Consider the following 24,872-nt stretch of genomic DNA (forward strand, 5'->3'; position numbering starts at 1 on the left):
AGTTCACGTGTACTGGAAAGCAAATCAAAGCTTGCTGAGCATAAAAAAATTGAAAGGAGAAATTTTGGCGGGTGTTTTTTCCTTCTACTGTTCAAAGCACGTGGTACCGGTTCGAGGCATTTGATTGCAATAATGAGCCTTCATTTAGGATTATTAAAAACAACTCGCCTGTTAGAAATATACTGAGAAGAACAGTGGTTGAGAATCTACTAGAATATGCAGTGTGTAAAGTATGGATACATTAATTCATGTTCATTATGAATTGACTTCTTCAGTTGAATGACTATTTGGACTGAAAACTAATGTTCCAGCTGTTAGGAACCATCCATTTTCATATTTTCGGAACTCCTCATAGGGAAACAATTAAGAAACCTGAGGGTTGTAAGTTCAAGGCTGCGATCTCAACACTTTGATTACCGTATAGGAATTAAATTTACAATAGGAATTAGACAATTAAACGTTCATTTTATCCAAAAAATAAAACAAATCCAACGCACGAGACTATTAGTAATTGAATCTGAAGTTTTTAGTTTTGTACAATTCAATTTCATTTGTAAATTTTTAATTTTTAAGTTATTATTGATCATCGATGTGTTCAATTGTACCATCCAACTATGAGAGAACATAAAAAGCACATGAAAACATGCAAAGGAAGTTTTTTATAAGGATTCAGCGGAAATCTATTTAGAAATTTCTAAGTACAAACTAAAACTTAAATGGGAATTACATTCTACGGGGAGATCTTGAAAAGAAGTCGTTAACATGTGTTTACAAGCTAAATACATGGAATTTTCACTAGATAACCCATGGAAAAGATAAAAAATGATATCATTTGATAAAAAAATGGTAATTCAATTCAAGCTTCCTGAAAAATGGTGGGTGTAAAATAAGGTTGCCAGAATTGCCGTATCGGGACCGGACAAATCCAGCCAATTTTATCGAGAAACCTGGCCAAATCCAGCATTTGATTTCAAAATGTTCAAACCGATATCCTGGAAACATCCGGCAAACTTGGTCAAAACCGCGGATTTATTCAGTAAAAATAACGACAAATATACTTGCAATATTTTTTTTTAACAATCCACATCAGCAGATTCTAAATTGTATATTAAGCTTCCAAACACGTGTCATGATTTTTTCTAAAACTTGCCATTTAGAACTTCTATTTGAAAATGAAAAATTAAAATAATTGAATCTCAGTTTATGTTACGTTTTAAAAATGATGTGGTTAAATCCGGGCTTTTTGCAACAAAATCCGGGAAACCGGGCCGGACCAGACTTACCTCAAATTTTGAGTCAAATGTTCTAGCAAATCTGGATAAATCCGGGCAACCTGACAACTTTACATTGAAATGTTTTTCGTGATAGAATGAATAAGCATTCAACGGAAATTAGTTCAAATTTTTATAAGCAAAACTAAAAACTATTAGTTATTCAATAATATGAAAAGGATAAACTTTGCTTATAATCCCAATTAAAACTTTAAGAAGACTAACAAAACATACAAAGCTCACGTGGCCAAACATGGTCCAATTTGTTATGATGATGAACAAAAAGCTTTCAAAATTTCAAAAAGTCAAACGACTCATTTCGCTTTATATTTTATGTGAACCCGAGCAAGGTCGGGTTAAATCAGCTAGTTATCTATAAATATATATTTATATGTACATATATTCAAAAGTTGCTCAATAATATCTCCTAATTATTCAATTCTTATTTATTTATCTCCAATATTCTCTACAGTATCTTGTGTGATTTTTTCCGAGGAACCCAATGAAGCCTTTTTGAGCTACCGCACAGATTAGAAAATGGAGTTATGGCTGTTTTAGCCTCCAATTTCTGAATTGATTGAAACACGTTGGGAAATTGAGGGTAAACAGCCATAACTCCTGTTTCCAATATGTGCGGCGGTTCAAAAAGCCTTCGTTGGATTCCTCGCAAAATATCACACAAGATACGTACCATTTATTTTTAAAAATTCAAGTTCGAACATGCTTTTTTTCCTAAATAATTGAAAAATGTAGTTTAATTGAGGGTAAAACATCCATAACTCCATTTTCTAAAGCGTGTGTTGGTTCAAACAGCCTTCATTGGATTCCTGAAAAAACACAAAAGAAAAGTCACATTTGGTTCAAAATTTCCAAGTCCGAACATGCTTCTCCTGACTATTTGAAAAATGTTAAGGAATTGAAGATAAAACAGCCAAAACTACAGTTTTAAAATCGTGCGGTGGCTCAAATAGGCTTTGTTGAATTTCTCATCAAAAATCACATAAGATACGTCCCATTTGGTTCAAAATTTTCAAGTCTGAACATGCTTTTTTCTGAAATAATTGAAAAGTAGAGGAATTGAGGGTAAAACAGCCATAACTCTACTTTTCATAGCGTGCGGTGGCTCAAACAGCCTTCATTGGATTTCCTTGAAAAATCACACAAGATACGTCCCAGTTGGTTCAAAATTTTCAAATCCGAACATGCTTCCAAACACGTCAACTACGAAGCTATCTCACTCGTCCTGGATTCTATCGAATGGGAGAACGAGCTCGATATGTCTAATCCCGATGCAGCCTCTGCGACTTTTTCAAATATACTGAACTATAGATGTAAAATACCGCCATGTTCCGAAACGTAACTTACCCTCCAACCCACGAGCTCCCTGGGTCACTAATAAACTGCGACAACTGATCACGGCAAAAAACCGTGCTCTTCGAAACTTCAGCAAGCACAAGTCCCTCTGCACAAAAGAAGAATACCGCAAGCTGAACACGGCGTAAAAAAAACAGTAGGCGTTGCTACCAGAACTATCCGAAAAGAATCCGGCCTTCCGTCTCAAATGTTTTTGAACGACCATACAGCGAACACCGATCTTGAAATATGCAATCTCTTTGCTGAGAAATTTTCTAGCGTCACAACGGGATCCATTTCCTCCGAGCAACTGGATTCTTCTATAAGCCGTATCCCATTCGATGACGTAGCCATTTTGAAGGCGACAGCTAAGCTTAAAAATACCAGCTATCTTCTTGAAACGGATCAACGGATCTCAGTGGAGGGCGCTCCCATACAATTTGTTTCATCACACGGGAATTTACCCAGCAAATGGAACGAAATTTGGCTCCGGAGGGAATTTGAGCACAAGGAATGTTTCTGTGAATATTTGGTACTACTGCCTACTTCCAGTGGGGTGAGTGGAAGGAGACCCAAGCAACCAAAAGTTCGGATAACATTCCTCTATCAGGTTTGATCAGCTTAATCGAGTATGCTAATATAACTTCTTTTCAGCTCAATTTTTAAGTAGTTAAACGAACTTTAAAGTTGACAAAAAGTTCGCATAAATCGTCAAACAACTTCTAACCAGCTTCAAAATCCACTTTATAAGCAGCATAAAAAATCGAAAAAATTACTCTTCCGCTCCTTCAATTGCCTTCTCAAGTCTGCTATTTTGATTCATATTAATCAACTATATTTGTTACTAACTCACATTACATTTAAAAACCATGTTCTTACCAAGCCTCGAACCCGAGCTCACAGCTTGAAAGTCGAGATCCATACTTGTTGCCCTATATGAACATCATGAGTAGGCAACGATTTTACTCGATGTGATGATTTTCTTTAAAACGACTTTCGGGTTCTTTATTTCTACTTAATTCCCACTTTCAAGCTGTTAAAAAGTTCTTCCGGAACTAAATGTGTACTTCATATAGTTGTTTCCCAAGTAACGATGTGTTTATTTATGCAAACACGTGTTGAAGTTCGAAAAAAGTAGATTTTAGCCTTTAAATCTGCTTTAAAGTTTCTATAATACGAAGTTGCTTTTGAACGCCCGTTGGGACTGATTAAAAACTTTCAAGTTTACAAAATAGTACAACAGAGACTTTTTACGAACTATTGAGCTGTACAAAAAGACTTGCAACCCTTTGATAGCTACTTGATTTTGAAAAAATGAGAAGTACGTAACAAGTAGATTGTTTTTCTTCATACAAACTTTAAAGTTCCCAAAAAGTAGAAACAGTAACCAAAACAGTACTTTAAAGCTTTTTTTGAGTATTGGCTGAACTTGATAAAGTATGAAGTTCCATGGAACTCGAAAAAGCATTTTGAACAGCAAAAAAGTTCCACAGAACTTTTGTACAGCTATATATGAACTTATTAGTTCGTTCCTTAAGTGATATTCGAACTTTTGGTTGCTTGGGGAGGGGGGGAGGTGTCCTTTATATTTTTTCGCACAACTCGAGAACTAATCGAGCAAATGGAGAAAACTTTGGCATGGGAAAGCATTAGGATACGTATAATGGTTATTTCCTTTTTTTGAACTTCTTTCTCCTTCAATTGGGGATACAGTTAGAGAAGACGGCACATACGATTGTTTCGCATTATTCAACAATTATTTAACTTATCTAACAAATGGAAACAAATATGACTTGGGAACAAACATACCATCGAGCAAATGGATCAGAATTTAGCATGGGAGTGTATTTAAATATACGGAATGTTTGATCTTGATCCCCACCTTCCAGGTAGAAGATAGGTTGAAAGAGGGGCTCCGATACAAATTTTATAGCATAACTTGACAACTAATAAAGCAAACGAAACCAAATTTGGCATGAGAAGGTATTCGAACAAAAGAAATGTTTCTCCGATGATTAAAAACCCCTCCCTACATTCAGTGGAATGATAAAAAGTGGGAAGTGGGTCACTCATACATTTTTTTTTTAATATTTCGATAACTAATCAAGAAAATGGAACCAAATTTGCAAGGGAGCATATTTGTGTACGGGCAATAATTTTTCGATGGTTTGAGGTCCTCCTATCTTATATGTTAAGTGGAGAGAGGGTCATTCATTTTTTGAATATTTCGAGAAATTACAGAGATGGGAGCCATATATGACATGGGATCGTATTTGTATATAAGAAGTGTTTTTTTTTCTGATGTTATGAGACCCCCCTTCCTTCCATAAGGGATATAGGAATGGGCAAGGGGGTCACTCTCACAATTTGTATAATAATTCGAGAACAAATGGGTGAAATAAATGACCCTTGCCGTTATTTTGATTCATATAATGTTCTATGAAAGTTTGGGACCCACTCCATATTAAAAAGGGGCAGCGAAGATTCATATATAAATAAAATATTTGGGCATAAGTTATAAACTGATGAAGAGTCATAAAAAGGATTGAAACACGGATTTAAAAAAAAATTAAGTTTTTAAAATAAAAAAGTTGCATATTTATTTCGATGAAACACAATAATTTTTAAATTGAATTTAAAATTTCGTGCAACAAAATGAAAAGTTGAATAACTAGGAACCACAAATTTTAATAAATTTTGGAAGGTGTAGCATAGCACACCGGGTCAGCTAGCCCTAACTAAATTAACAAATAGAAAAAATAACAGTTCGAAACAACAATTAAAACAAAATGGAAAAATCATCTAAGGACTTTGGGCTTGTGATATAGCTGAGTTGGCAAGTCTGTTGTCTTCTGAGCCGATGTCCGCGAGTTCGAGCCCAAGAGTAAACACAGTTGTACCGGATGAGTTTTTCAATAACGATCCGCCAACTGCAACGTTGATAAAGTCGCGAATGCCATAAAAATGGTAAAACGACTATGGTAATCGAAACAAAAAAAAATCTAAGGACTTTGTTTCGATGTCTAAGGACGGTTTCAAATTTTACACTTAAGATTCCATCGATTAACCTTTCTTTTGATTTTTTCAGTATATATAAATCTACTCTAAAATTTTGGTTTGATTCTGAACATGATATGAAAATTGGCATGACATTTTCGCAATAATTTTGTGTTAATCCTTTATTTTGCAGTAGATTTTAAAGAAATAACTAGTAGAATTTTGAACAAAATTATGCTGCAAGTTCATGCAGATGGTTAATGCAGTACATTTTTTCTCATATCTATAAATTTCAATACAGGAGAAAAAGAAAACTGTATATGATTTGAAGGAAAATTAAGCTTAAAAATTACCTTTGAAAAGTTTACAAGTGCCCACTATTGCTCTTTGATTACTAAACGCTCGGAATGGGTCATTGCAGCTCGATGTATTTTTAATAATGATGTTTGCCAACTGTGCTCAACTTGGATTATACCTACCACATCAAACCTTCTGTAAATCTCATAATCTCAATGACCATGAAACTTTTCTTCGCGGCCTTCGATACGTTGGCCATCGACCCAAACTTTCGTAAATTAACACTTCAATTTGGGCGATATTGTTTTCGTTTGGAAAGCATCACGATGCTAAATGCTCCATTGAAAGTGAAATTAATTTTGCTTAATCCCGATTGATATTCATCGTTGGTTTCGATCGCTTTTTCTCAGATAGTAAGTTAGTATCCACTTGATCAGGCACTGAAAAAGTTTACATTTTACTTCTGTTTAAAATCAATTTACAATATGCGTTGGTTCTTCCTATTTGTGATTTTTGTAACATTGCTGAGTCTGTGTCTGGGGAGTAACTGCACCGACACCGAGGAGGTTCACGAAAGAGCCAAACGATGGCTCACCTTCATTCCGAATGGCGGAACGGCAAAAATCGTGCTTGGAGGCGTTTTTCCGACCCGATTTGCTCATAAGCTGATGCGATTGCTCAATTTAGCGCTGAACATTCAGGCAAATTTCGCGATTCCGGCCAAAATAATTTGGCCCCTGCCGGACAGTTACTTCAAGAATCGGCTGAATGACGAGTACGTTGTTGACAACAGTAGGGTCCAGTTGTTCCGGATATTGGAAGCGATTTTAAATAACTATGGCAGCAAAGGCCGGGAATGTATGCTGCGCACCGTTTGTGAAGTAGCCGAAACGCCGCTCGGGCATAACGGAATGATAGGGGAGCTGATCGATGTGATATTCACGTGAGTCAAAGTTGGGTTGGAAAGTTTTCTAATTAATTCGAGTTGAGTTATTTTCGGGGTTTTGAACACTGAAGATTCACATCGTACGCTTGAATGGAGGTGAACAAATCACATGTATCAACACATTTTAGGTCGGAACAAATAAAAAATTCTTCTTTAGTAACTCCCACCTTGGAGTTTTCCAAAAAAAAAAACCTGAATGGAAAATAAATGAAGATGAGGGCAAACAAATTCAAACAGTTAAAGTGTACAAAGACGAACTGTAGAAGATGATAATTGTAATGAGATTATTTTCAAATTTTCTCTTCAAACTCTCGTTATCGATTTGTGCAATGTAAATTCCATACAAGTTTGTTGCATGCAAGCTTTCGTTCAATGTGTTCCGATTTAGTAAAAATTTGCATTTTTTAAATTCTCTTTCCCAAGTGATGCTTCAACTCAAAGTGACAAAAGAAGAGTTTCAAATTTGTTCCAATCTTATTAATTTTAAACGGAGCAAAATATACATGTATGCAAATGCCATTCGGACAAGAACATGCACCCGCAAATTTTCAAAAAGAAAACCTTTGATTACAATGACTAGGTATAGCTGCAGACCCGGAAAGTGATAGTTTCTGGTTGCAAAGTTTTGGAATTTAAAATCTTCTAAGGCTAGGAAGAACCATGCTTATTGTATTTCCATTTTCCGTTTTTTACTTTCAGACCTTATGAATCTGACGAAATAGATGCGTCTTACAGGGAAGCCCAAAAGTACGGAGCCAGTGGGAAAGATTGCTCCCAAAGGTATAAAGAATGCCCTTACGGTCATGGTTTGCTGGAAAGGATATCAATCGTTGTTTGAATAAAAATTCTTAAAAAAATCCTTCTTGTCATTTTAAGTTTAGAAAATTCAAAGAGTTCAAGAACTGTGATACATCACCACCGAAAACAAAACATAATCGTTTAATATTCTTGCATTTTCCGTAATATTTTCATACGACACCCATACGTGCCCCTCATTTATAGGTTTCCGTTTTTGATCGGTATTGTTTTATATCGTCGTCTTTCACATATTTCTTCTTTTTCGTGTGCATCTGTCTGCAACCCTATCTCGCTTCTTCACCATTGTCTACTAGCATCTTCACTGTCTCATTGACATCTCATCAACTTTCTATCTTCCTTTGTAAGATTTTTCTAAGCAGCATCATTTCTTCTTTCACTTTTTCTTCATGAACAAACTGACATCAGCATCATTTGCTCAGCTTAACTTTCCTCATTTTCCTATGTAATCAACAGCTTCGAGTGTCGATTTTGTGTTTTTTTTTCTTCAGTTTAACATTCATACAGCGGCATTAGCAACAGAAACTGAAGTATTGTATTTTTTATTTTGTTCCATAAGGATGAACTTTTGTAGTTGTTTTTCATTCATGAATATTTATTTTTTCAACAAGGGGAGGAAAAAGGGATAATCCAATTAAATTTAATGTTGCATTCAACTAAAATCAACTGATAACAATTTGTTGTCGGTTGAATTCTTTCAAATGCAACACATTTGTTGTTCGTTCGATTTCCATTTTCCTCACTTCTCGCCATTTTCGATCTTATGAATTGTTGTTTTGGGATAACTGTTTGGTTGAATAATCGTATAATTGTTATAATAATAAGTGAATAATATAGGGCAATACAATTGTTTTTTCATGTTATGTTGATTTTTTAGTTGTAGTTTTTCGTTTGTGAATCATATACCATGCAGAGGAAAGATTGATTTTTATCGCTTCATTTAAGCAGTTTTGTTTTTAGTTTCAATATTGATGTTTCTTGTGATTATTTTAGTTTATTGTTATAAAATTTTGAATAATTTTTCAAAAATATGTTGAAGTTTTTGGAGTTTGAATTCACTATCAAATAAAGCTGCCTTTTCCCCGAAAGTTCTGCTGATTGTTGGTTTTGAATGCTTCAGACAATAGTTAGGGACCAAAATCTAGAATAAAAACTATTATAGATCGGTGAAAATTCAAAGAAAAAAAACATAAGTTTTTGAAGAAGGCATTTAAAAACGAAAATAAAATCAAAAATAAAAATCCATCCTAGAAAGACTTCCTCCTTCCAATCAAGTACCGGTTCAAAAAATTGAACACGATTGATGGGAGAATGAAATCTAAATCTGTCTCATGTTAACTTTTCCACATACTTTACGATAAAGTAGTTCGCTTGCTTGCTTGCTCCTCCTCAAAAGACGAAGACTCATCAATCGATGAACTTTTAGATCGATTTGAATCGAATTCTATACGAAAGTAACCGAGAGATAAAATATTGAAAATTTGTTAGATTGAGAATAAATTACATTTTTTTTTAAAGTTTAAGAAAACCAAAAATGTTCAAATAGATGATTTATAAGAATCTCGGAGTTTTTAATTTGAATAAAATTTAATTAAAATATTTGATAACACTCCAAATCTACCGATGTACTCTCCAAAGATCAATGGCTCTTTGAAACATCGCTGGAGAATTTTTTAGGCCAAACGACATTTGCAAGAATTCATATTCCCCATTACTGGTGGAAACGGCATTTTTCCCTAGATGTGCACTTTGTTTCTGAGTTTTGGATGCTCAGTTTCTTAGTTTTTATCTTAAGAATGCATTTTTGAGTTCAAAATCTCATCATTCGGCAACGTTCGATTCATTCTTCCAAATGCTTCCGATTGAGTGAATAACACCCTACTCGCACTGCTGCAATAATTCTTTGAAATATAAATTTTAATAACTCGAAATAATCTGAGGCTTATCCAATTTAGAAAAGAAAATTAAAGCTTTGATCACAGTTAAGGAGAAGGCGTGAAAATCTAGTTACAATCAGCTGTTTTCATCGTTCTGCTGCGTACGGATGGCTTGGTTTCTATCCAATCATCAACACCTCCGAAAGGAATCAGCGGGGCTTAGGCTGGGGGGGCCTGATTAAATTTCAATGGTTATTCATGGTGGTGACTACAAACGACAACGGGTGGAGGGAAAGAAAAAATTTAGTCGATTTAGTTGATGCTCAGTTCGGCGTGTTTCTGTTTGTTGACCGCCGCCGCCGCCTGTGCTGCTGCTGCTGCTGCCGCAGCCGCCTGGAAACCCGGCGGCATAGGAATGTTTCCGCCTAGACCGAATCCGGCACCCCCGGCCGTCAGGCTGTTCATGTAGGCGCTCTGTTCGCTGGTGAGCCAGGTTGGGAAGTTGACCTGCAAGGGAGAGCAAAAGTTGAGCAAATTGAGACTTGGTTGATGCGTTGGGCTTGGTTTTTGACGATTGAGAATGGAGGTGACAGGCTTCATTGAATTCACACGTTTGAACACCTTTGAAGCGGACAAAGGCCACACATGTTTCTCGTTACTAAACATGACCTTCGAATTCCACAATTTGTCTCGAAAATATAACGTTTGCCACCAACAATGGAAAAATGAGTTTACACACGTGACGTTTGGAGAAAAGAATGCACCTGTGAAGTTTTAGTGTAGGCAATCCAACTTTTCGAATTTACAATGATTTTAAAAATATAGAAGACGAAACAAAAATATGCTAAACAACCAAGAAAGAATGAAGAAAGCTTTTAAAGCTGCAAAGTTGAACTCATGTTTCGATAGTTATAGGCGATTCATATCGGAATAAGCGGAATCAATAAGTATGAGTAATACGAGTATGTGCGATTGACGATCGGTTTAAAGAATGTACCCGCGATATTTGGAAAGAGCCGTTTCAGATTTCGAAAACTTTGAAAGTAAACTATCTACAGTATGACAGATAAAAAATGTCAAAAAATGGTCATCAAGGTTCAAAGACACTTTTCTTGACATCAACATGATTTAAAAAAAAAACCATATATTTAGGCATTAGAGTGCCCAAAATGACCCGACATTTGAAAAAGTTATGCGCTGCAGGCTTAAATTGATCCTAGGCCTAGTACAAGGTCTCATGCCAAATTTGTGCCAGATCAGATCACGGGAAGAGGTCGCTCAACGTGCCCAAAGTTTGTATGTGATTTTTTGACATTTTGTTCGGGTGGAACACGAAAATCCAGTTTTTCATGAATAACTTTGGTCCCCTTCGGCCGATTTCTTTTGAAAACGGTTTTTCCTAAAGCTTAAACTATGAAAAATGTTTCATCCGAAAACTACATTTCGATTCAAGTTAAGACATAAAAGTTATTAGGTAAGCTTCAAAAAACAGTTAAGGTACACCGGGGTAAGTGTGGACGGTTTTTCGTATAGTTCAACTTTAAAAAATCATTAGAAAATCAGCAGTGGAGCAATTTTTATAAAATTCATTCAATGTGATGCAGAACATGTTGTTTACAAACGCTGAAGAGATGAGCTCGATAGAAGCAAAGCGAGAAAAGTTATCACGTAAATTGTAATGGACTGCTGGTGTCTCCACTTACCCCGCTTTATGGGGTAAGTGTGGACGGTAGATTATCCCTTTGATTTCTCAGGAAATTTTAAAAAAAAATTGTGTTTTCATGGTTTAATACGTAATTTTTTTTCTCGAACAGTCCAAAACTTTGAAAAAAATTTCATCATACTATAATTAAGGCACCTTTCAATAATTATTGTGTGTAATTTATGTTGAAACACACGAGATCCGATTTTATCAAAAACACGGAACAAACAAGTATTTTACCCAACTTTCCATGATCCGAAAGCTAAATATAGCCAAATAATACAATTCATGAAGGATGAAGGACAGAAAATTGAAAAAATGTGTAAACATCAAGTCTTTTTAAAGCCGTCCACACTTACCCCAGGCAGGGGTTGGAGACAAAAATTATAGTTTTTTGTAAATAAACTCTTTTTTCTTCATTTTTAACCGCCCTTTTTATTTCCTAACTGGTTATTTGGAATGTAAGGATTGTTTCAATGTAGAGTTTTTCATCGAGAGCCAGCTAGTTTACGAGAAATTTGCCATTGAAAAAGATGCACATCAACTCGATATCGTAGTTGAAAAGAGAAAATTCGAAAAAAGTCGCTGCAAAAATACGTTATTGTCTGAATCGTATCTTTTTCACAGTCATTGGATAGATTACAAGTAAATTGAATATTCTGCATTAAAAGTTTGAAAAAATAGTGCACAGTATTGTTTTAATAGCCGTCCACACTTACCCCGCGTCCACACTTACCCCGGTGTACCTTATCTATTTTAAGGGTGATATTCATTACTATTAATGAGATTCACTACTTCGAACATTTTGATGCAGCATTAACAGTGATGAATATCACCCTGAAAAAAGTTACCCCATTTTTTGAAGTTAAATAACTTTTTTATCATACGTCGAATTGAAATGCAGTCTTCGGATGAAATATTTGTCATAGTTTAGGCTTTAAGAAGACCCGTTTTCAAAAGAAATCGGCCGAAGGGAACCAAAGTTATTCATGAAAAACTGGATTTTCGTTTTCCTCCCGAACAAAATGTCAAAAAATCCCATACAAACTTTAGGCTCGTTGAGCGACCTCTTACCGTGATCCGATCTGGCCCAAATTTGACATGAGACCTTGTACTAGGCCTAGGATCAGCCTGCAGCCATTTAAGCCTGCAGCGCATAACGTTTCACAAGCTTGAAATTTTCCATACAAATTTGGGGCAGTCTATTAGACCTGTGGATAAACATATTAGGAAATAATAACTCGATGTGTCCACTTTCGGTCTCAACTACTCTCTTCAGGCGAAATCTGAATCGGAAGCATACCATCGGAATACAAGCCTCTGACATTGAAGCCCACTCCTCAGAGATGGAAGCCTTCAGAGAATCGACACTTGTTTGAGGGAAACCACAGACCATAGCTTGATCATAAGTCCATGTCAAATAGTCGGTGGGTTTCAAATCCGGACTGCTCGGAGGCCAGACTGGTCCTCCAGACAGGTTTAGGTTCGTTTCGAGGTATTAAATTCTCGAGTTCACTGAAGTTCCGAAGCTACGGAAGCACCGGGTTCTTCGAAATGTCCATGTAGACTCCAGTATCAACTCTTACTCAAGCTTTTATGAAAACAGGAGATATCTTCAATCTATTCGAAGCAACTGCTTCAAATACCATGATTGCGGTGGAATGCTTGGAAATAAACTTGAATTTCACATTCTCAGGAAAATTCTTAGCTTTAAGGGGTGAAATATACCGATCCTTACGTGAATTGAGCACCAGATCAATGGCAAAAAGTTTCTCGTCTGGAAACACGACGGTCAGATTCTTTTTCTTCAACTTAGATAGGAATCGTATCGAGCGCTCAAGTCGCAGTGCTTTAATTCTTTCTGTTATCGAATGCCACTTTGCTTTTGCCTTCGATGAAGCATTTAAGTCATCTTTGACCGATCGTTCCATGGAAAAATTTAAAAATATTAGCTTTCTAATTCAGTTTCTAGATTGATCTTAGTGAATTCCGCTTCACTATCGTCTGGACCGATTTTTCCCTTTTAACAGCACTTCCGGACCGTGGTCTTCCATTACCTAGCTTCCGTAGAAAGTAGTCCATCAAGAGAAGACCACCATATGGCATGCAACAGTCGCCGCAATTGGCTTTTAAGGTTTTTGGGCGAGAAGCTAACTGGACACTATCTCCTTTGTAACATCTTGCGTTACTCAGCAAACATGAAATTGTATCAGAAATGATAACTTAAGTCGTTTACAATAGTGTGGCGAATCGCAATTCCAACCGCATAATGAAAAGATTGTATAAAATATCGTCCGAAGTCAGTTTTAATCGGATATGCTAGTAATGCCGCCAAGTTCGAAAACTTTGAAATGATTTTGCTCTAGAGTTGAGTAATAGAGACCAATGACAGATCTGGAAAATATTGTCGTAGGCAACGAGAGGCTATGAGAGCAAATTCTTGCGCTCTCTTGAATTGTTCCGATAGGTACGAATAAGATGTCAGATAGCGCGCAATTGGTGTAGTTTTCGTTGTATTCTTTGCAGCCACTTTGTCTGCGTATCTGATGCATGAATATTGTAGCGCAATAATCAAAGTGTGGCATAGTGACAGATTTCAAGTAGATAATTCTTGACCCAAAAGTCATATATTTATCTGCTTATCCGACAAAGTACTTCATATTTCATGGCAATCTTCTTAATAGTGCAGTCGATGTGAGCTGTGAAATTGGACCTTTTAATCTATTTTTACTCCTAGGTATTTAACTCTCCGATTTTGCGGTTGCCAAAGATCATCCAGTTGGCTTTATTGAGATTCAGACACAATTTTCTCTTTTTGAATAACAAGCTCTTAGTCATTTATATTCTAGTAGGAGACAGAATCATCCGCAAATAGCTTAAGACGAGCGTACTGTAAGCATCGTTTCGTGTCAATGATGTACAGTATAAATAACAATGGACCTAAGACACTTCCTTGAGGGACACGTAAGCTATTTTCTCTGTATCGCGAGTAAGATGAAACAAATTTTGTTTTTTGCTTTCTGTAATCCAAATAATTTTTAAACCTGTTAATAACCATATCATTGATAGCATCTCTCAATAGTACATCTATCAGCAATAACCGATCAATTGTTTCAAATGCTCTTAAAATCCAGAAATTGTGTAAAAACTGTTTTTTTTATTGCCAATGTTTTGGCATTCGTGTCAAACGACATTGTAACAATGTTCGCATTTAGTTCATAAAAACTGTTTATAAAGCTTATTTCTTGTTTTTTTGTCTCACCAAGACCACTTGAGTACCAAAGAGTAAGTTAGTAACCCAAGCCACCAAAAATCGCGTTTTTACCTAAAGATGGAACTCCGATGTTCACATTTGGCTGAAAAAATGTTTTACGGGAACTTCAGGTGACTCTTGTCGCGTAAAAGTTACTCAGAAACTTCCATCGCCCTTTGAAAGGTTAAACTATCGATAACGGAACTTCTAAGCGCTTTTAATGAAACTTCTTTAAAGAAGGTCGATAACGTTCGCGTAACATTCTAAAACGCACCATTAACCCTTTCCTTCCCACGAGGTTTTTCACGTTTCAAAAATAGAAATATTGATTTACAGCTAAAGTTCTAGAACAAAAGATGCATAATTTAAGCCTACTTTAATGATCCATTTGATAAATTTGGGTTTTGAGGTGGATCATATGTGCTCCATTGGGAAGATAACAACACATAGGGTGCAAATGAAAAACAGGAAATAATTGCAAAAAACATGAAATTTCATCACTTCATTGATCACAAACTAAAACGATCCTATTTGATGAAAAACTTCTTTGGTATACACACCCCTCGATAGTCTATTTATTGAAATATCTGAAATGTTCATTTTTGCCTTGAACAATTGGCCGCCATGACACTTTGAGCAAGGGAAACAAAACATGCCGTTTTTCGAGAAAATCTCGATTCCTTACAAATATTTAGAGACTTGTGGTCATTTAAGCAGATGAAATAACTATCCTGAAGCGATTTAATTGTTGACGAAATGATTTTCTTGAGTATTGATAAGAAGCTTCCCAAGAAGAAAAGTACGTTTTGTTCCCAGTGTATCACCAGTGATCCACTTTACTTACTCAAAAATTTATATGTTTTAGTTGAAATCTAAGTAAACCATAATTTAATTCTGCTTGCATAAGCAACCTTCTACACGTCAGTATTTTTATTTGAAGGAAATTATGAAAACTTGTCAAGTTATTGAGCAACAAATGACGACTTGATTTAAATTCGAAAAAAATCCGACTTTTTTGCAGCTTTTGATCTCCCAAGCAAAACCTAGCGAACCGATTTTCTTCTAATTTTGTGCAATGTTTGTTCACTCATATCTACACATTCGGTGAAAAAATGGTGTTGATCCAAAGCGCCCAGTTCAGATGCGAGCTGTGCAAAGTTGTGGATCACCTGTGCTACCATGGGAAGGAAAGGGTTAAGGTACTTGAAGGTGTTTTAAAGAACCTATATGGGGATTCTAACCGACATGTCAAAAATGTCTGTCAATTTCTTGTTATGGTATTTGTTTTGTTTATATCTGTACTGATATTTACAAATGGAATTCAAGATTTTTTCGAACTTTTCTTATAAATGTTAAGATATTCGAATAAATTTTTGATGATGAGAATTTTTGTTTAATTATTTATATGGTGTTCTGAAAGACCTGAAAACGAAATAATATGCAATCTATTGACCAACCCATTCAATCATCTCAAATGACATTAAGTTTAAATACTAATTATTACTGTGGCAATAGTTCATTGCTGGATTGGTCGAGAGGCTGGTGAGTTGCATTACAACCTAGAGAGCAGCGGTTCAATTCTCTAGGCGTATGTAGCTTTTGTAATCAAAACAATATAATCAAAACCCATGAGATAGACCATGATAGACCGGCAACCTAGCAATCTGACATCTGGTTGTCAGAGCAATCTGTCAATCGGATTTTTTTTCGGCGCGTAGAAGTTTCGTGACATTCTCTTAGAAGCTGAATAGCGTTCTCTACAGCCACCTAAACGAACTTGAAAGTAGCTTCAAGAACTTAAATTTTGGGCTGATTAGCATTCTTTTCAGACACAAACGCGATCTGATTAAGCTTCTATGGAACCTTTTTAAGGGAATTCTGGTTGCTTGGGAAGTTACCCGAACCAGTGCCATTTAGTATCATTCGCTTATTGTACCGATTGCTATGCACGGCTTCTTACAATCGATACCATTAATGGCCATATATATACACAAAATATGATGTCTCTAGTAGCACGTTGGCGATTAAATGTGTTCTGCCATCGCTCGGATCATTAAACAACTGAAGTTGTTTTTCTGTCGATGAATTCAACTCCATCTAACTCGTCAAAACAACTACCAAATAAATTCTGAACGAATTTGTAAATGAGTACCTACTTCGATCATCGGCTACTAGTGTGGAGATCTGCTAAAGGAAGGAAAACATGCTTTCGAAAATACATCTAGGGATCTTGAAGGTAAGTCGTTGGTAGTCTGTGTTCGAATTTCAAAGGTCAAAGTTCGAAGTAAATATGATAAATCTATTGGGAGGCAAAAAAAACGCAGGGGCATTTTTTAGGCCGAACGGGATTCGCAAGAATTCATTTTTCGCACTGGGCATGGAAATCGGTTCTTTTTCCAATATTTATCCCAACTTAGAAGTAAATCGACGTTTTTTAAGGGCACAGAAATCTCTTAAGATCGTCGATAAAAAAATTGAAGAAAATTCACATTTGATTTAAAAAGCTGTTGAGTTGCGCGTTGCTCAGTTGGTCGAAAAATATATCGCCCACAACATACAGTTCGTGCCCGAAAGTAGTTCGAGAAACTTCGTATGGAACTTTATCGAAACCCGTGCTTCAGAGCTCCAGCATCAAATTGTTGACGTTTATCAAGCCAAATTACTTTATTCGAAGCGTGCTTAATTGATCATAAATCTTCATTTTCATAAACCCGTGTTGATCTTCAGATAAAATGTGACAAACAACTTGATTAAGTACGGGGAACTCCAGGGAAACAGCTGCATTTAAGCCTAGTTAAAGATTATAGAGATCCGTAGCCATCCAAGACTGGTTACAGAGTTCGGGCTTTTCAAGAAGAACAAGATCTTGGAATATTTCAATCAGTTTTAAATTAAAAAATACTTCTGACGCGTGCTCGATTGAATTGAACATTAAAATTATCGCAAATGTAAAAAGATGTATGTCAACATCAAGTAGAGTACTTGAATGAACACGAAAAGAAAATTTACAAACTATATGGTTAGTTTGAGCAGATCGCAGCAAACATTTTTGTGGCTATATTCTTATGCTGTTTTGATATATGTTCAATATACATTATAGAACGATCGTATAAAAATCGAAAAAAATGTCTAATCAATATCATTCATTCTCAGGAAAATTCTTAGCTTTAAGGGGTGAAATATACCGATCCTTACGTGAATTGAGCACCAGATCAATGGCAAAAAGTTTCTCGTCTGGAAACACGACGGTCAGATTCTTTTTCTTCAACTTAGATAGGAATCGTATCGAGCGCTCAAGTCGCAGTGCTTTAATTCTTTCTGTTATCGAATGCCACTTTGCTTTTGCCTTCGATGAAGCATTTAAGTCATCTTTGACCGATCGTTGCATGGAAAAATTTAAAAATATTAGCTTTCTAATTCAGTTTCTAGATTGATCTTAGTGAATTCCGCTTCACTATCGTCTGGACCGATTTTTCCCTTTTAACAGCACTTCCGGACCGTGGTCTTCCATTACCTAGCTTCCGTAGAAAGTAGTCCATCAAGAGAAGACCACCATATGGCATGCAACAGTCGCCGCAATTGGCTTTTAAGGTTTTTGGGCGAGAAGCTAACTGGACACTATCTCCTTTGTAACATCTTGCGTTACTCAGCAAACATGAAATTGTATCAGAAATGATAACTTAAGTCGTTTACAATAGTGTGGCGAATCGCAATTCCAACCGCATAATGAAAAGATTGTATAAAATATCGTCCGAAGTCAGTTTTAATCGGATATGCTAGTAATGCCGCCAAGTTCGAAAACTTTGAAATGATTTTGCTCTAGAGTTGAGTAATAGAGACCAATGACAGATCTGGAAAATATTGTCGTAGGCAACGAGAGGCTATGAGAGCAAATTCTTGCGCTCTCTTGAATTGTTCCGATAGGTACGAATAAGATGTCAGATAGCGCGCAATTGGTGTAGTTTTCGTTGTATTCTTTGCAGCCACTTTGTCTGCGTATCTGATGCATGAATATTGTAGCGCAATAATCAAAGTGTGGCATAGTGACAGATTTCAAGTAGATAATTCTTGACCCAAAAGTCATATATTTATCTGCTTATCCGACAAAGTACTTCATATTTCATGGCAATCTTCTTAATAGTGCAGTCGATGTGAGCTGTGAAATTGGACCTTTTAATCTATTTTTACTCCTAGGTATTTAACTCTCCGATTTTGCGGTTGCCAAAGATCATCCAGTTGGCTTTATTGAGATTCAGACACAATTTTCTCTTTTTGAATAACAAGCTCTTAGTCATTTATATTCTAGTAGGAGACAGAATCATCCGCAAATAGCTTAAGACGAGCGTACTGTAAGCATCGTTTCGTGTCAATGATGTACAGTATAAATAACAATGGACCTAAGACACTTCCTTGAGGGACACGTAAGCTATTTTCTCTGTATCGCGAGTAAGATGAAACAAATTTTGTTTTTTGCTTTCTGTAATCCAAATAATTTTTAAACCTGTTAATAACCATATCATTGATAGCATCTCTCAATAGTACATCTATCAGCAATAACCGATCAATTGTTTCAAATGCTCTTAAAATCCAGAAATTGTGTAAAAACTGTTTTTTTTATTGCCAATGTTTTGGCATTCGTGTCAAACGACATTGTAACAATGTTCGCATTTAGTTCATAAAAACTGTTTATAAAGCTTATTTCTTGTTTTTTTGTCTCACCAAGACCACTTGAGTACCAAAGAGTAAGTTAGTAACCCAAGCCACCAAAAATCGCGTTTTTACCTAAAGATGGAACTCCGATGTTCACATTTGGCTGAAAAAATGTTTTACGGGAACTTCAGGTGACTCTTGTCGCGTAAAAGTTACTCAGAAACTTCCATCGCCCTTTGAAAGGTTAAACTATCGATAACGGAACTTCTAAGCGCTTTTAATGAAACTTCTTTAAAGAAGGTCGATAACGTTCGCGTAACATTCTAAAACGCACCATTAACCCTTTCCTTCCCACGAGGTTTTTCACGTTTCAAAAATAGAAATATTGATTTACAGCTAAAGTTCTAGAACAAAAGATGCATAATTTAAGCCTACTTTAATGATCCATTTGATAAATTTGGGTTTTGAGGTGGATCATATGTGCTCCATTGGGAAGATAACAACACATAGGGTGCAAATGAAAAACAGGAAATAATTGCAAAAAACATGAAATTTCATCACTTCATTGATCACAAACTAAAACGATCCTATTTGATGAAAAACTTCTTTGGTATACACACCCCTCGATAGTCTATTTATTGAAATATCTGAAATGTTCATTTTTGCCTTGAACAATTGGCCGCCATGACACTTTGAGCAAGGGAAACAAAACATGCCGTTTTTCGAGAAAATCTCGATTCCTTACAAATATTTAGAGACTTGTGGTCATTTAAGCAGATGAAATAACTATCCTGAAGCGATTTAATTGTTGACGAAATGATTTTCTTGAGTATTGATAAGAAGCTTCCCAAGAAGAAAAGTACGTTTTGTTCCCAGTGTATCACCAGTGATCCACTTTACTTACTCAAAAATTTATATGTTTTAGTTGAAATCTAAGTAAACCATAATTTAATTCTGCTTGCATAAGCAACCTTCTACACGTCAGTATTTTTATTTGAAGGAAATTATGAAAACTTGTCAAGTTATTGAGCAACAAATGACGACTTGATTTAAATTCGAAAAAAATCCGACTTTTTTGCAGCTTTTGATCTCCCAAGCAAAACCTAGCGAACCGATTTTCTTCTAATTTTGTGCAATGTTTGTTCACTCATATCTACACATTCGGTGAAAAAATGGTGTTGATCCAAAGCGCCCAGTTCAGATGCGAGCTGTGCAAAGTTGTGGATCACCTGTGCTACCATGGGAAGGAAAGGGTTAAGGTACTTGAAGGTGTTTTAAAGAACCTATATGGGGATTCTAACCGACATGTCAAAAATGTCTGTCAATTTCTTGTTATGGTATTTGTTTTGTTTATATCTGTACTGATATTTACAAATGGAATTCAAGATTTTTTCGAACTTTTCTTATAAATGTTAAGATATTCGAATAAATTTTTGATGATGAGAATTTTTGTTTAATTATTTATATGGTGTTCTGAAAGACCTGAAAACGAAATAATATGCAATCTATTGACCAACCCATTCAATCATCTCAAATGACATTAAGTTTAAATACTAATTATTACTGTGGCAATAGTTCATTGCTGGATTGGTCGAGAGGCTGGTGAGTTGCATTACAACCTAGAGAGCAGCGGTTCAATTCTCTAGGCGTATGTAGCTTTTGTAATCAAAACAATATAATCAAAACCCATGAGATAGACCATGATAGACCGGCAACCTAGCAATCTGACATCTGGTTGTCAGAGCAATCTGTCAATCGGATTTTTTTTCGGCGCGTAGAAGTTTCGTGACATTCTCTTAGAAGCTGAATAGCGTTCTCTACAGCCACCTAAACGAACTTGAAAGTAGCTTCAAGAACTTAAATTTTGGGCTGATTAGCATTCTTTTCAGACACAAACGCGATCTGATTAAGCTTCTATGGAACCTTTTTAAGGGAATTCTGGTTGCTTGGGAAGTTACCCGAACCAGTGCCATTTAGTATCATTCGCTTATTGTACCGATTGCTATGCACGGCTTCTTACAATCGATACCATTAATGGCCATATATATACACAAAATATGATGTCTCTAGTAGCACGTTGGCGATTAAATGTGTTCTGCCATCGCTCGGATCATTAAACAACTGAAGTTGTTTTTCTGTCGATGAATTCAACTCCATCTAACTCGTCAAAACAACTACCAAATAAATTCTGAACGAATTTGTAAATGAGTACCTACTTCGATCATCGGCTACTAGTGTGGAGATCTGCTAAAGGAAGGAAAACATGCTTTCGAAAATACATCTAGGGATCTTGAAGGTAAGTCGTTGGTAGTCTGTGTTCGAATTTCAAAGGTCAAAGTTCGAAGTAAATATGATAAATCTATTGGGAGGCAAAAAAAACGCAGGGGCATTTTTTAGGCCGAACGGGATTCGCAAGAATTCATTTTTCGCACTGGGCATGGAAATCGGTTCTTTTTCCAATATTTATCCCAACTTAGAAGTAAATCGACGTTTTTTAAGGGCACAGAAATCTCTTAAGATCGTCGATAAAAAAATTGAAGAAAATTCACATTTGATTTAAAAAGCTGTTGAGTTGCGCGTTGCTCAGTTGGTCGAAAAATATATCGCCCACAACATACAGTTCGTGCCCGAAAGTAGTTCGAGAAACTTCGTATGGAACTTTATCGAAACCCGTGCTTCAGAGCTCCAGCATCAAATTGTTGACGTTTATCAAGCCAAATTACTTTATTCGAAGCGTGCTTAATTGATCATAAATCTTCATTTTCATAAACCCGTGTTGATCTTCAGATAAAATGTGACAAACAACTTGATTAAGTACGGGGAACTCCAGGGAAACAGCTGCATTTAAGCCTAGTTAAAGATTATAGAGATCCGTAGCCATCCAAGACTGGTTACAGAGTTCGGGCTTTTCAAGAAGAACAAGATCTTGGAATATTTCAATCAGTTTTAAATTAAAAAATACTTCTGACGCGTGCTCGATTGAATTGAACATTAAAATTATCGCAAATGTAAAAAGATGTATGTCAACATCAAGTAGAGTACTTGAATGAACACGAAAAGAAAATTTACAAACTATATGGTTAGTTTGAGCAGATCGCAGCAAACATTTTTGTGGCTATATTCTTATGCTGTTTTGATATATGTTCAATATACATTATAGAACGATCGTATAAAAATCGAAAAAAATGTCTAATCAATATCTACCAAAGTTGAGGCAATAAATTTCTAAAGCGACGAAAACTACACCAACTGTGCATTATCCGACACCTTATTCGTACCTATCGGAATGGTATTGCGATTCGCAACACCAATGTAAACTGCTTAAGCTATCATTTCTGGTACGATTTCATGTTTGCTGGGATGCTTTATATGCGGAGAAATCTACAACATGAGTTCTTAACAATGCCGTTTGGGCGAAAAAACATATCTCCTCTTTTTCAAAGATTAATTGATGAAACTATTTGAAAAATTTCCATAAAATTCATAAAGCACATTTTCTCAAAAGATATCTACAAATGTCCAACCTTCGTCGGTGGTTTTTGTCATCCCAAGTTCTAATGAAGGTTTAGCAAGTTAACAGGTTGAAGGTTTAGCAAGTTTTCTAACAACTGAGATTCAATCCAGCCACTTTCAAACTGCTTGGCAAGCGGTTTAACCGCATTCATAATGCCTATCATCATCTAATCTGTACTAATAATCTTTGACTAGGACCAAATTTGTGTTGGACTTATTATTTTACATTTTAAAGAGATTAAAACACACATCGCAAGCATCATGGTGCAGTTGTATACGCTTTTGGACATCGAAGAGCAAACCACTTAAAGCGGTTCGATTTGAAAGTGTTTCTCAATTGAAAAAGCTTAGTTTAATTAAATTTTAAACTCAACAAGAAATGCTGCAGTTGAACATTAAAAGTGCACTAACTAAAAATGTATTTAATTACCTGCTTGGTATTTTGTTAGATATATACACCCAAAATTATTATATTCAAATCAAATATTTAAGCAATAATTAAGAAGCTTGTAGCATGAAGCAGCAACTATTCCAATACAAACCGATAAAAAAAAATCTGTTATTTGGATTTCGTCTTGTTATTAAACAAACCTGGAAGATACTAACTTTTTAAGAAATATGTACACAACTCTAACAGGACAACTTTTAGGGTAACCACTTGTATTTTTACTAACAATACAACAAGATGCTTCAAAATATTAAAAAAAAAAACTAAAATAAGAGACGAACCAGCCAAAGACTAAAAGTCTCTCTAATAAAGACAAAAAATAAATAAAATAAAAAAAATAAAATAAAAAAAAAAACGAAAATAAATTTTCGTTGGCAGTCTTGTGAAAAATTAACTAAAATTCACACAATTCTAACAAAACTGTAAGAAAAAATTAGGTTGTGAGTCAAAAACAACAAATTCTTTGTTAATAAACACAAACACGACTTTTCTTTTAACATTCAAAGGCCCAACGTCTTGTCATCCCAATGAAGTTCGAAAGAAAATGAAGAATTTAGAAGCTCACTTGTTGAAGCAAATACAAATTTTATAACCATTTTGTCTTGATGAATTTAGACATATGAAGGCAGAACAGTGACATTAAAAAGCCGCCACATTTTATAACATAGTTCAAATTTATGAAATTTATTGTTATTAAATGGTCAGCAAATTCAAACTCGATACTATAAGAAAGTGGCGAAATTTGCCAAGAAAATTGCTAATGATATTTGAGTTGGGAAGGCCATCTTTTTCCGACCTAGGCTTTTAAGTGTTAATAGAATTATATCACCTACTAATAAAACCTACAAGCTTCGAGCTGACTTAATACAGTGGACAAAGTTTAGCAAATCCCTAAATTCAGGAAACATTTAAAAGGAATGGTAATCTCAGATTATCTCACTTATGTTACTAATTGTTATAATAGGAGTTGAATAAGTTAAGTGTACAAGAACAAAAGATTTAATTTAGATAAGAATTCGATATTTTGACTTGAGCTTAATTTTGCTTTAGATATCTAGCTTAAAAATCATGATCTGCTGCAATTTTCGTTTTAAAAAATTGTTCATCGATCTTATGCCATTTTCTAGGTTCTCACTACTTTAAACGTTTGGGTCTCACCACTCGGAATTAAATAAGAAAAATTCAAAATCAAAACTTATGGAACACACAAAATAAGTTAGCGAAAAAAAAAATCGGTGCTTACCTTTCTAAGTGACCTTCATTGAATCATTCAGAATTCTTGCCGATGTGAAACAGAACAAGTAGGTAACCAATCGAATTTGTGATCGAGTGTCATCACTTTAGGATGACAAAGTTGAAAACTATACCGTGGCGAATTTCAAACATTTTCTTACCAACAACAATTCGGATGAGATTATCTGAGGGTTCTTCGTAAAATAACAGCTAAAATCTTCAGATAGACCCTCGTCATTGCTCAAAGTGAAACCAACAATCGAGATAAGTCCACCCACTTGAAATTGTTCCGAATTAGAAAGGAATACTACCAGGACGAGAAAAGCGGACATTCTACATCAAAACATACTAGTAGACTATGGGATTGAAGAAAATTATTTCATTGTTTCAACGTTGTGTTTTCAATTCGATCGATACAATTTATTCCGATTAATCGTTTGTAGCTAGGTGATTTGCATTGCCATTTTTTCACGTTTTCCCATTTGCCATCACTACTAAATACATTTTTTAAGTGTT

The 24,872-nt window shown here is 35.5% G+C and overlaps 1 protein-coding gene and 1 pseudogene across 1 annotated transcript in view; one reads left to right on the plus strand and one right to left on the minus strand.

The window, feature by feature from the left end:
* Nucleotides 1–6,403: 6,403 nt before the first annotated feature.
* On the plus strand, nt 6,404–7,807 carry LOC129742198 (uncharacterized; annotated as a pseudogene).
* The window catches only part of LOC129749584 (putative mediator of RNA polymerase II transcription subunit 26), a 139,624-nt gene continuing 122,554 nt past the window's right edge, over nt 7,803–24,872 (minus strand). Inside the window, exon 15 of the mRNA XM_055744608.1 lies at nt 7,803–10,064. Within this exon, the coding sequence (XP_055600583.1) occupies nt 9,870–10,064 (195 nt within the window). The 3' untranslated portion in view covers nt 7,803–9,869. The remainder of the gene's footprint in view (nt 10,065–24,872) is intronic.

The sequence above is a fragment of the Uranotaenia lowii genome, chromosome 2 (genome assembly GCF_029784155.1).
Source record: "Uranotaenia lowii strain MFRU-FL chromosome 2, ASM2978415v1, whole genome shotgun sequence".
NCBI classification, from domain to species: Eukaryota; Metazoa; Arthropoda; class Insecta; order Diptera; family Culicidae; genus Uranotaenia; species Uranotaenia lowii.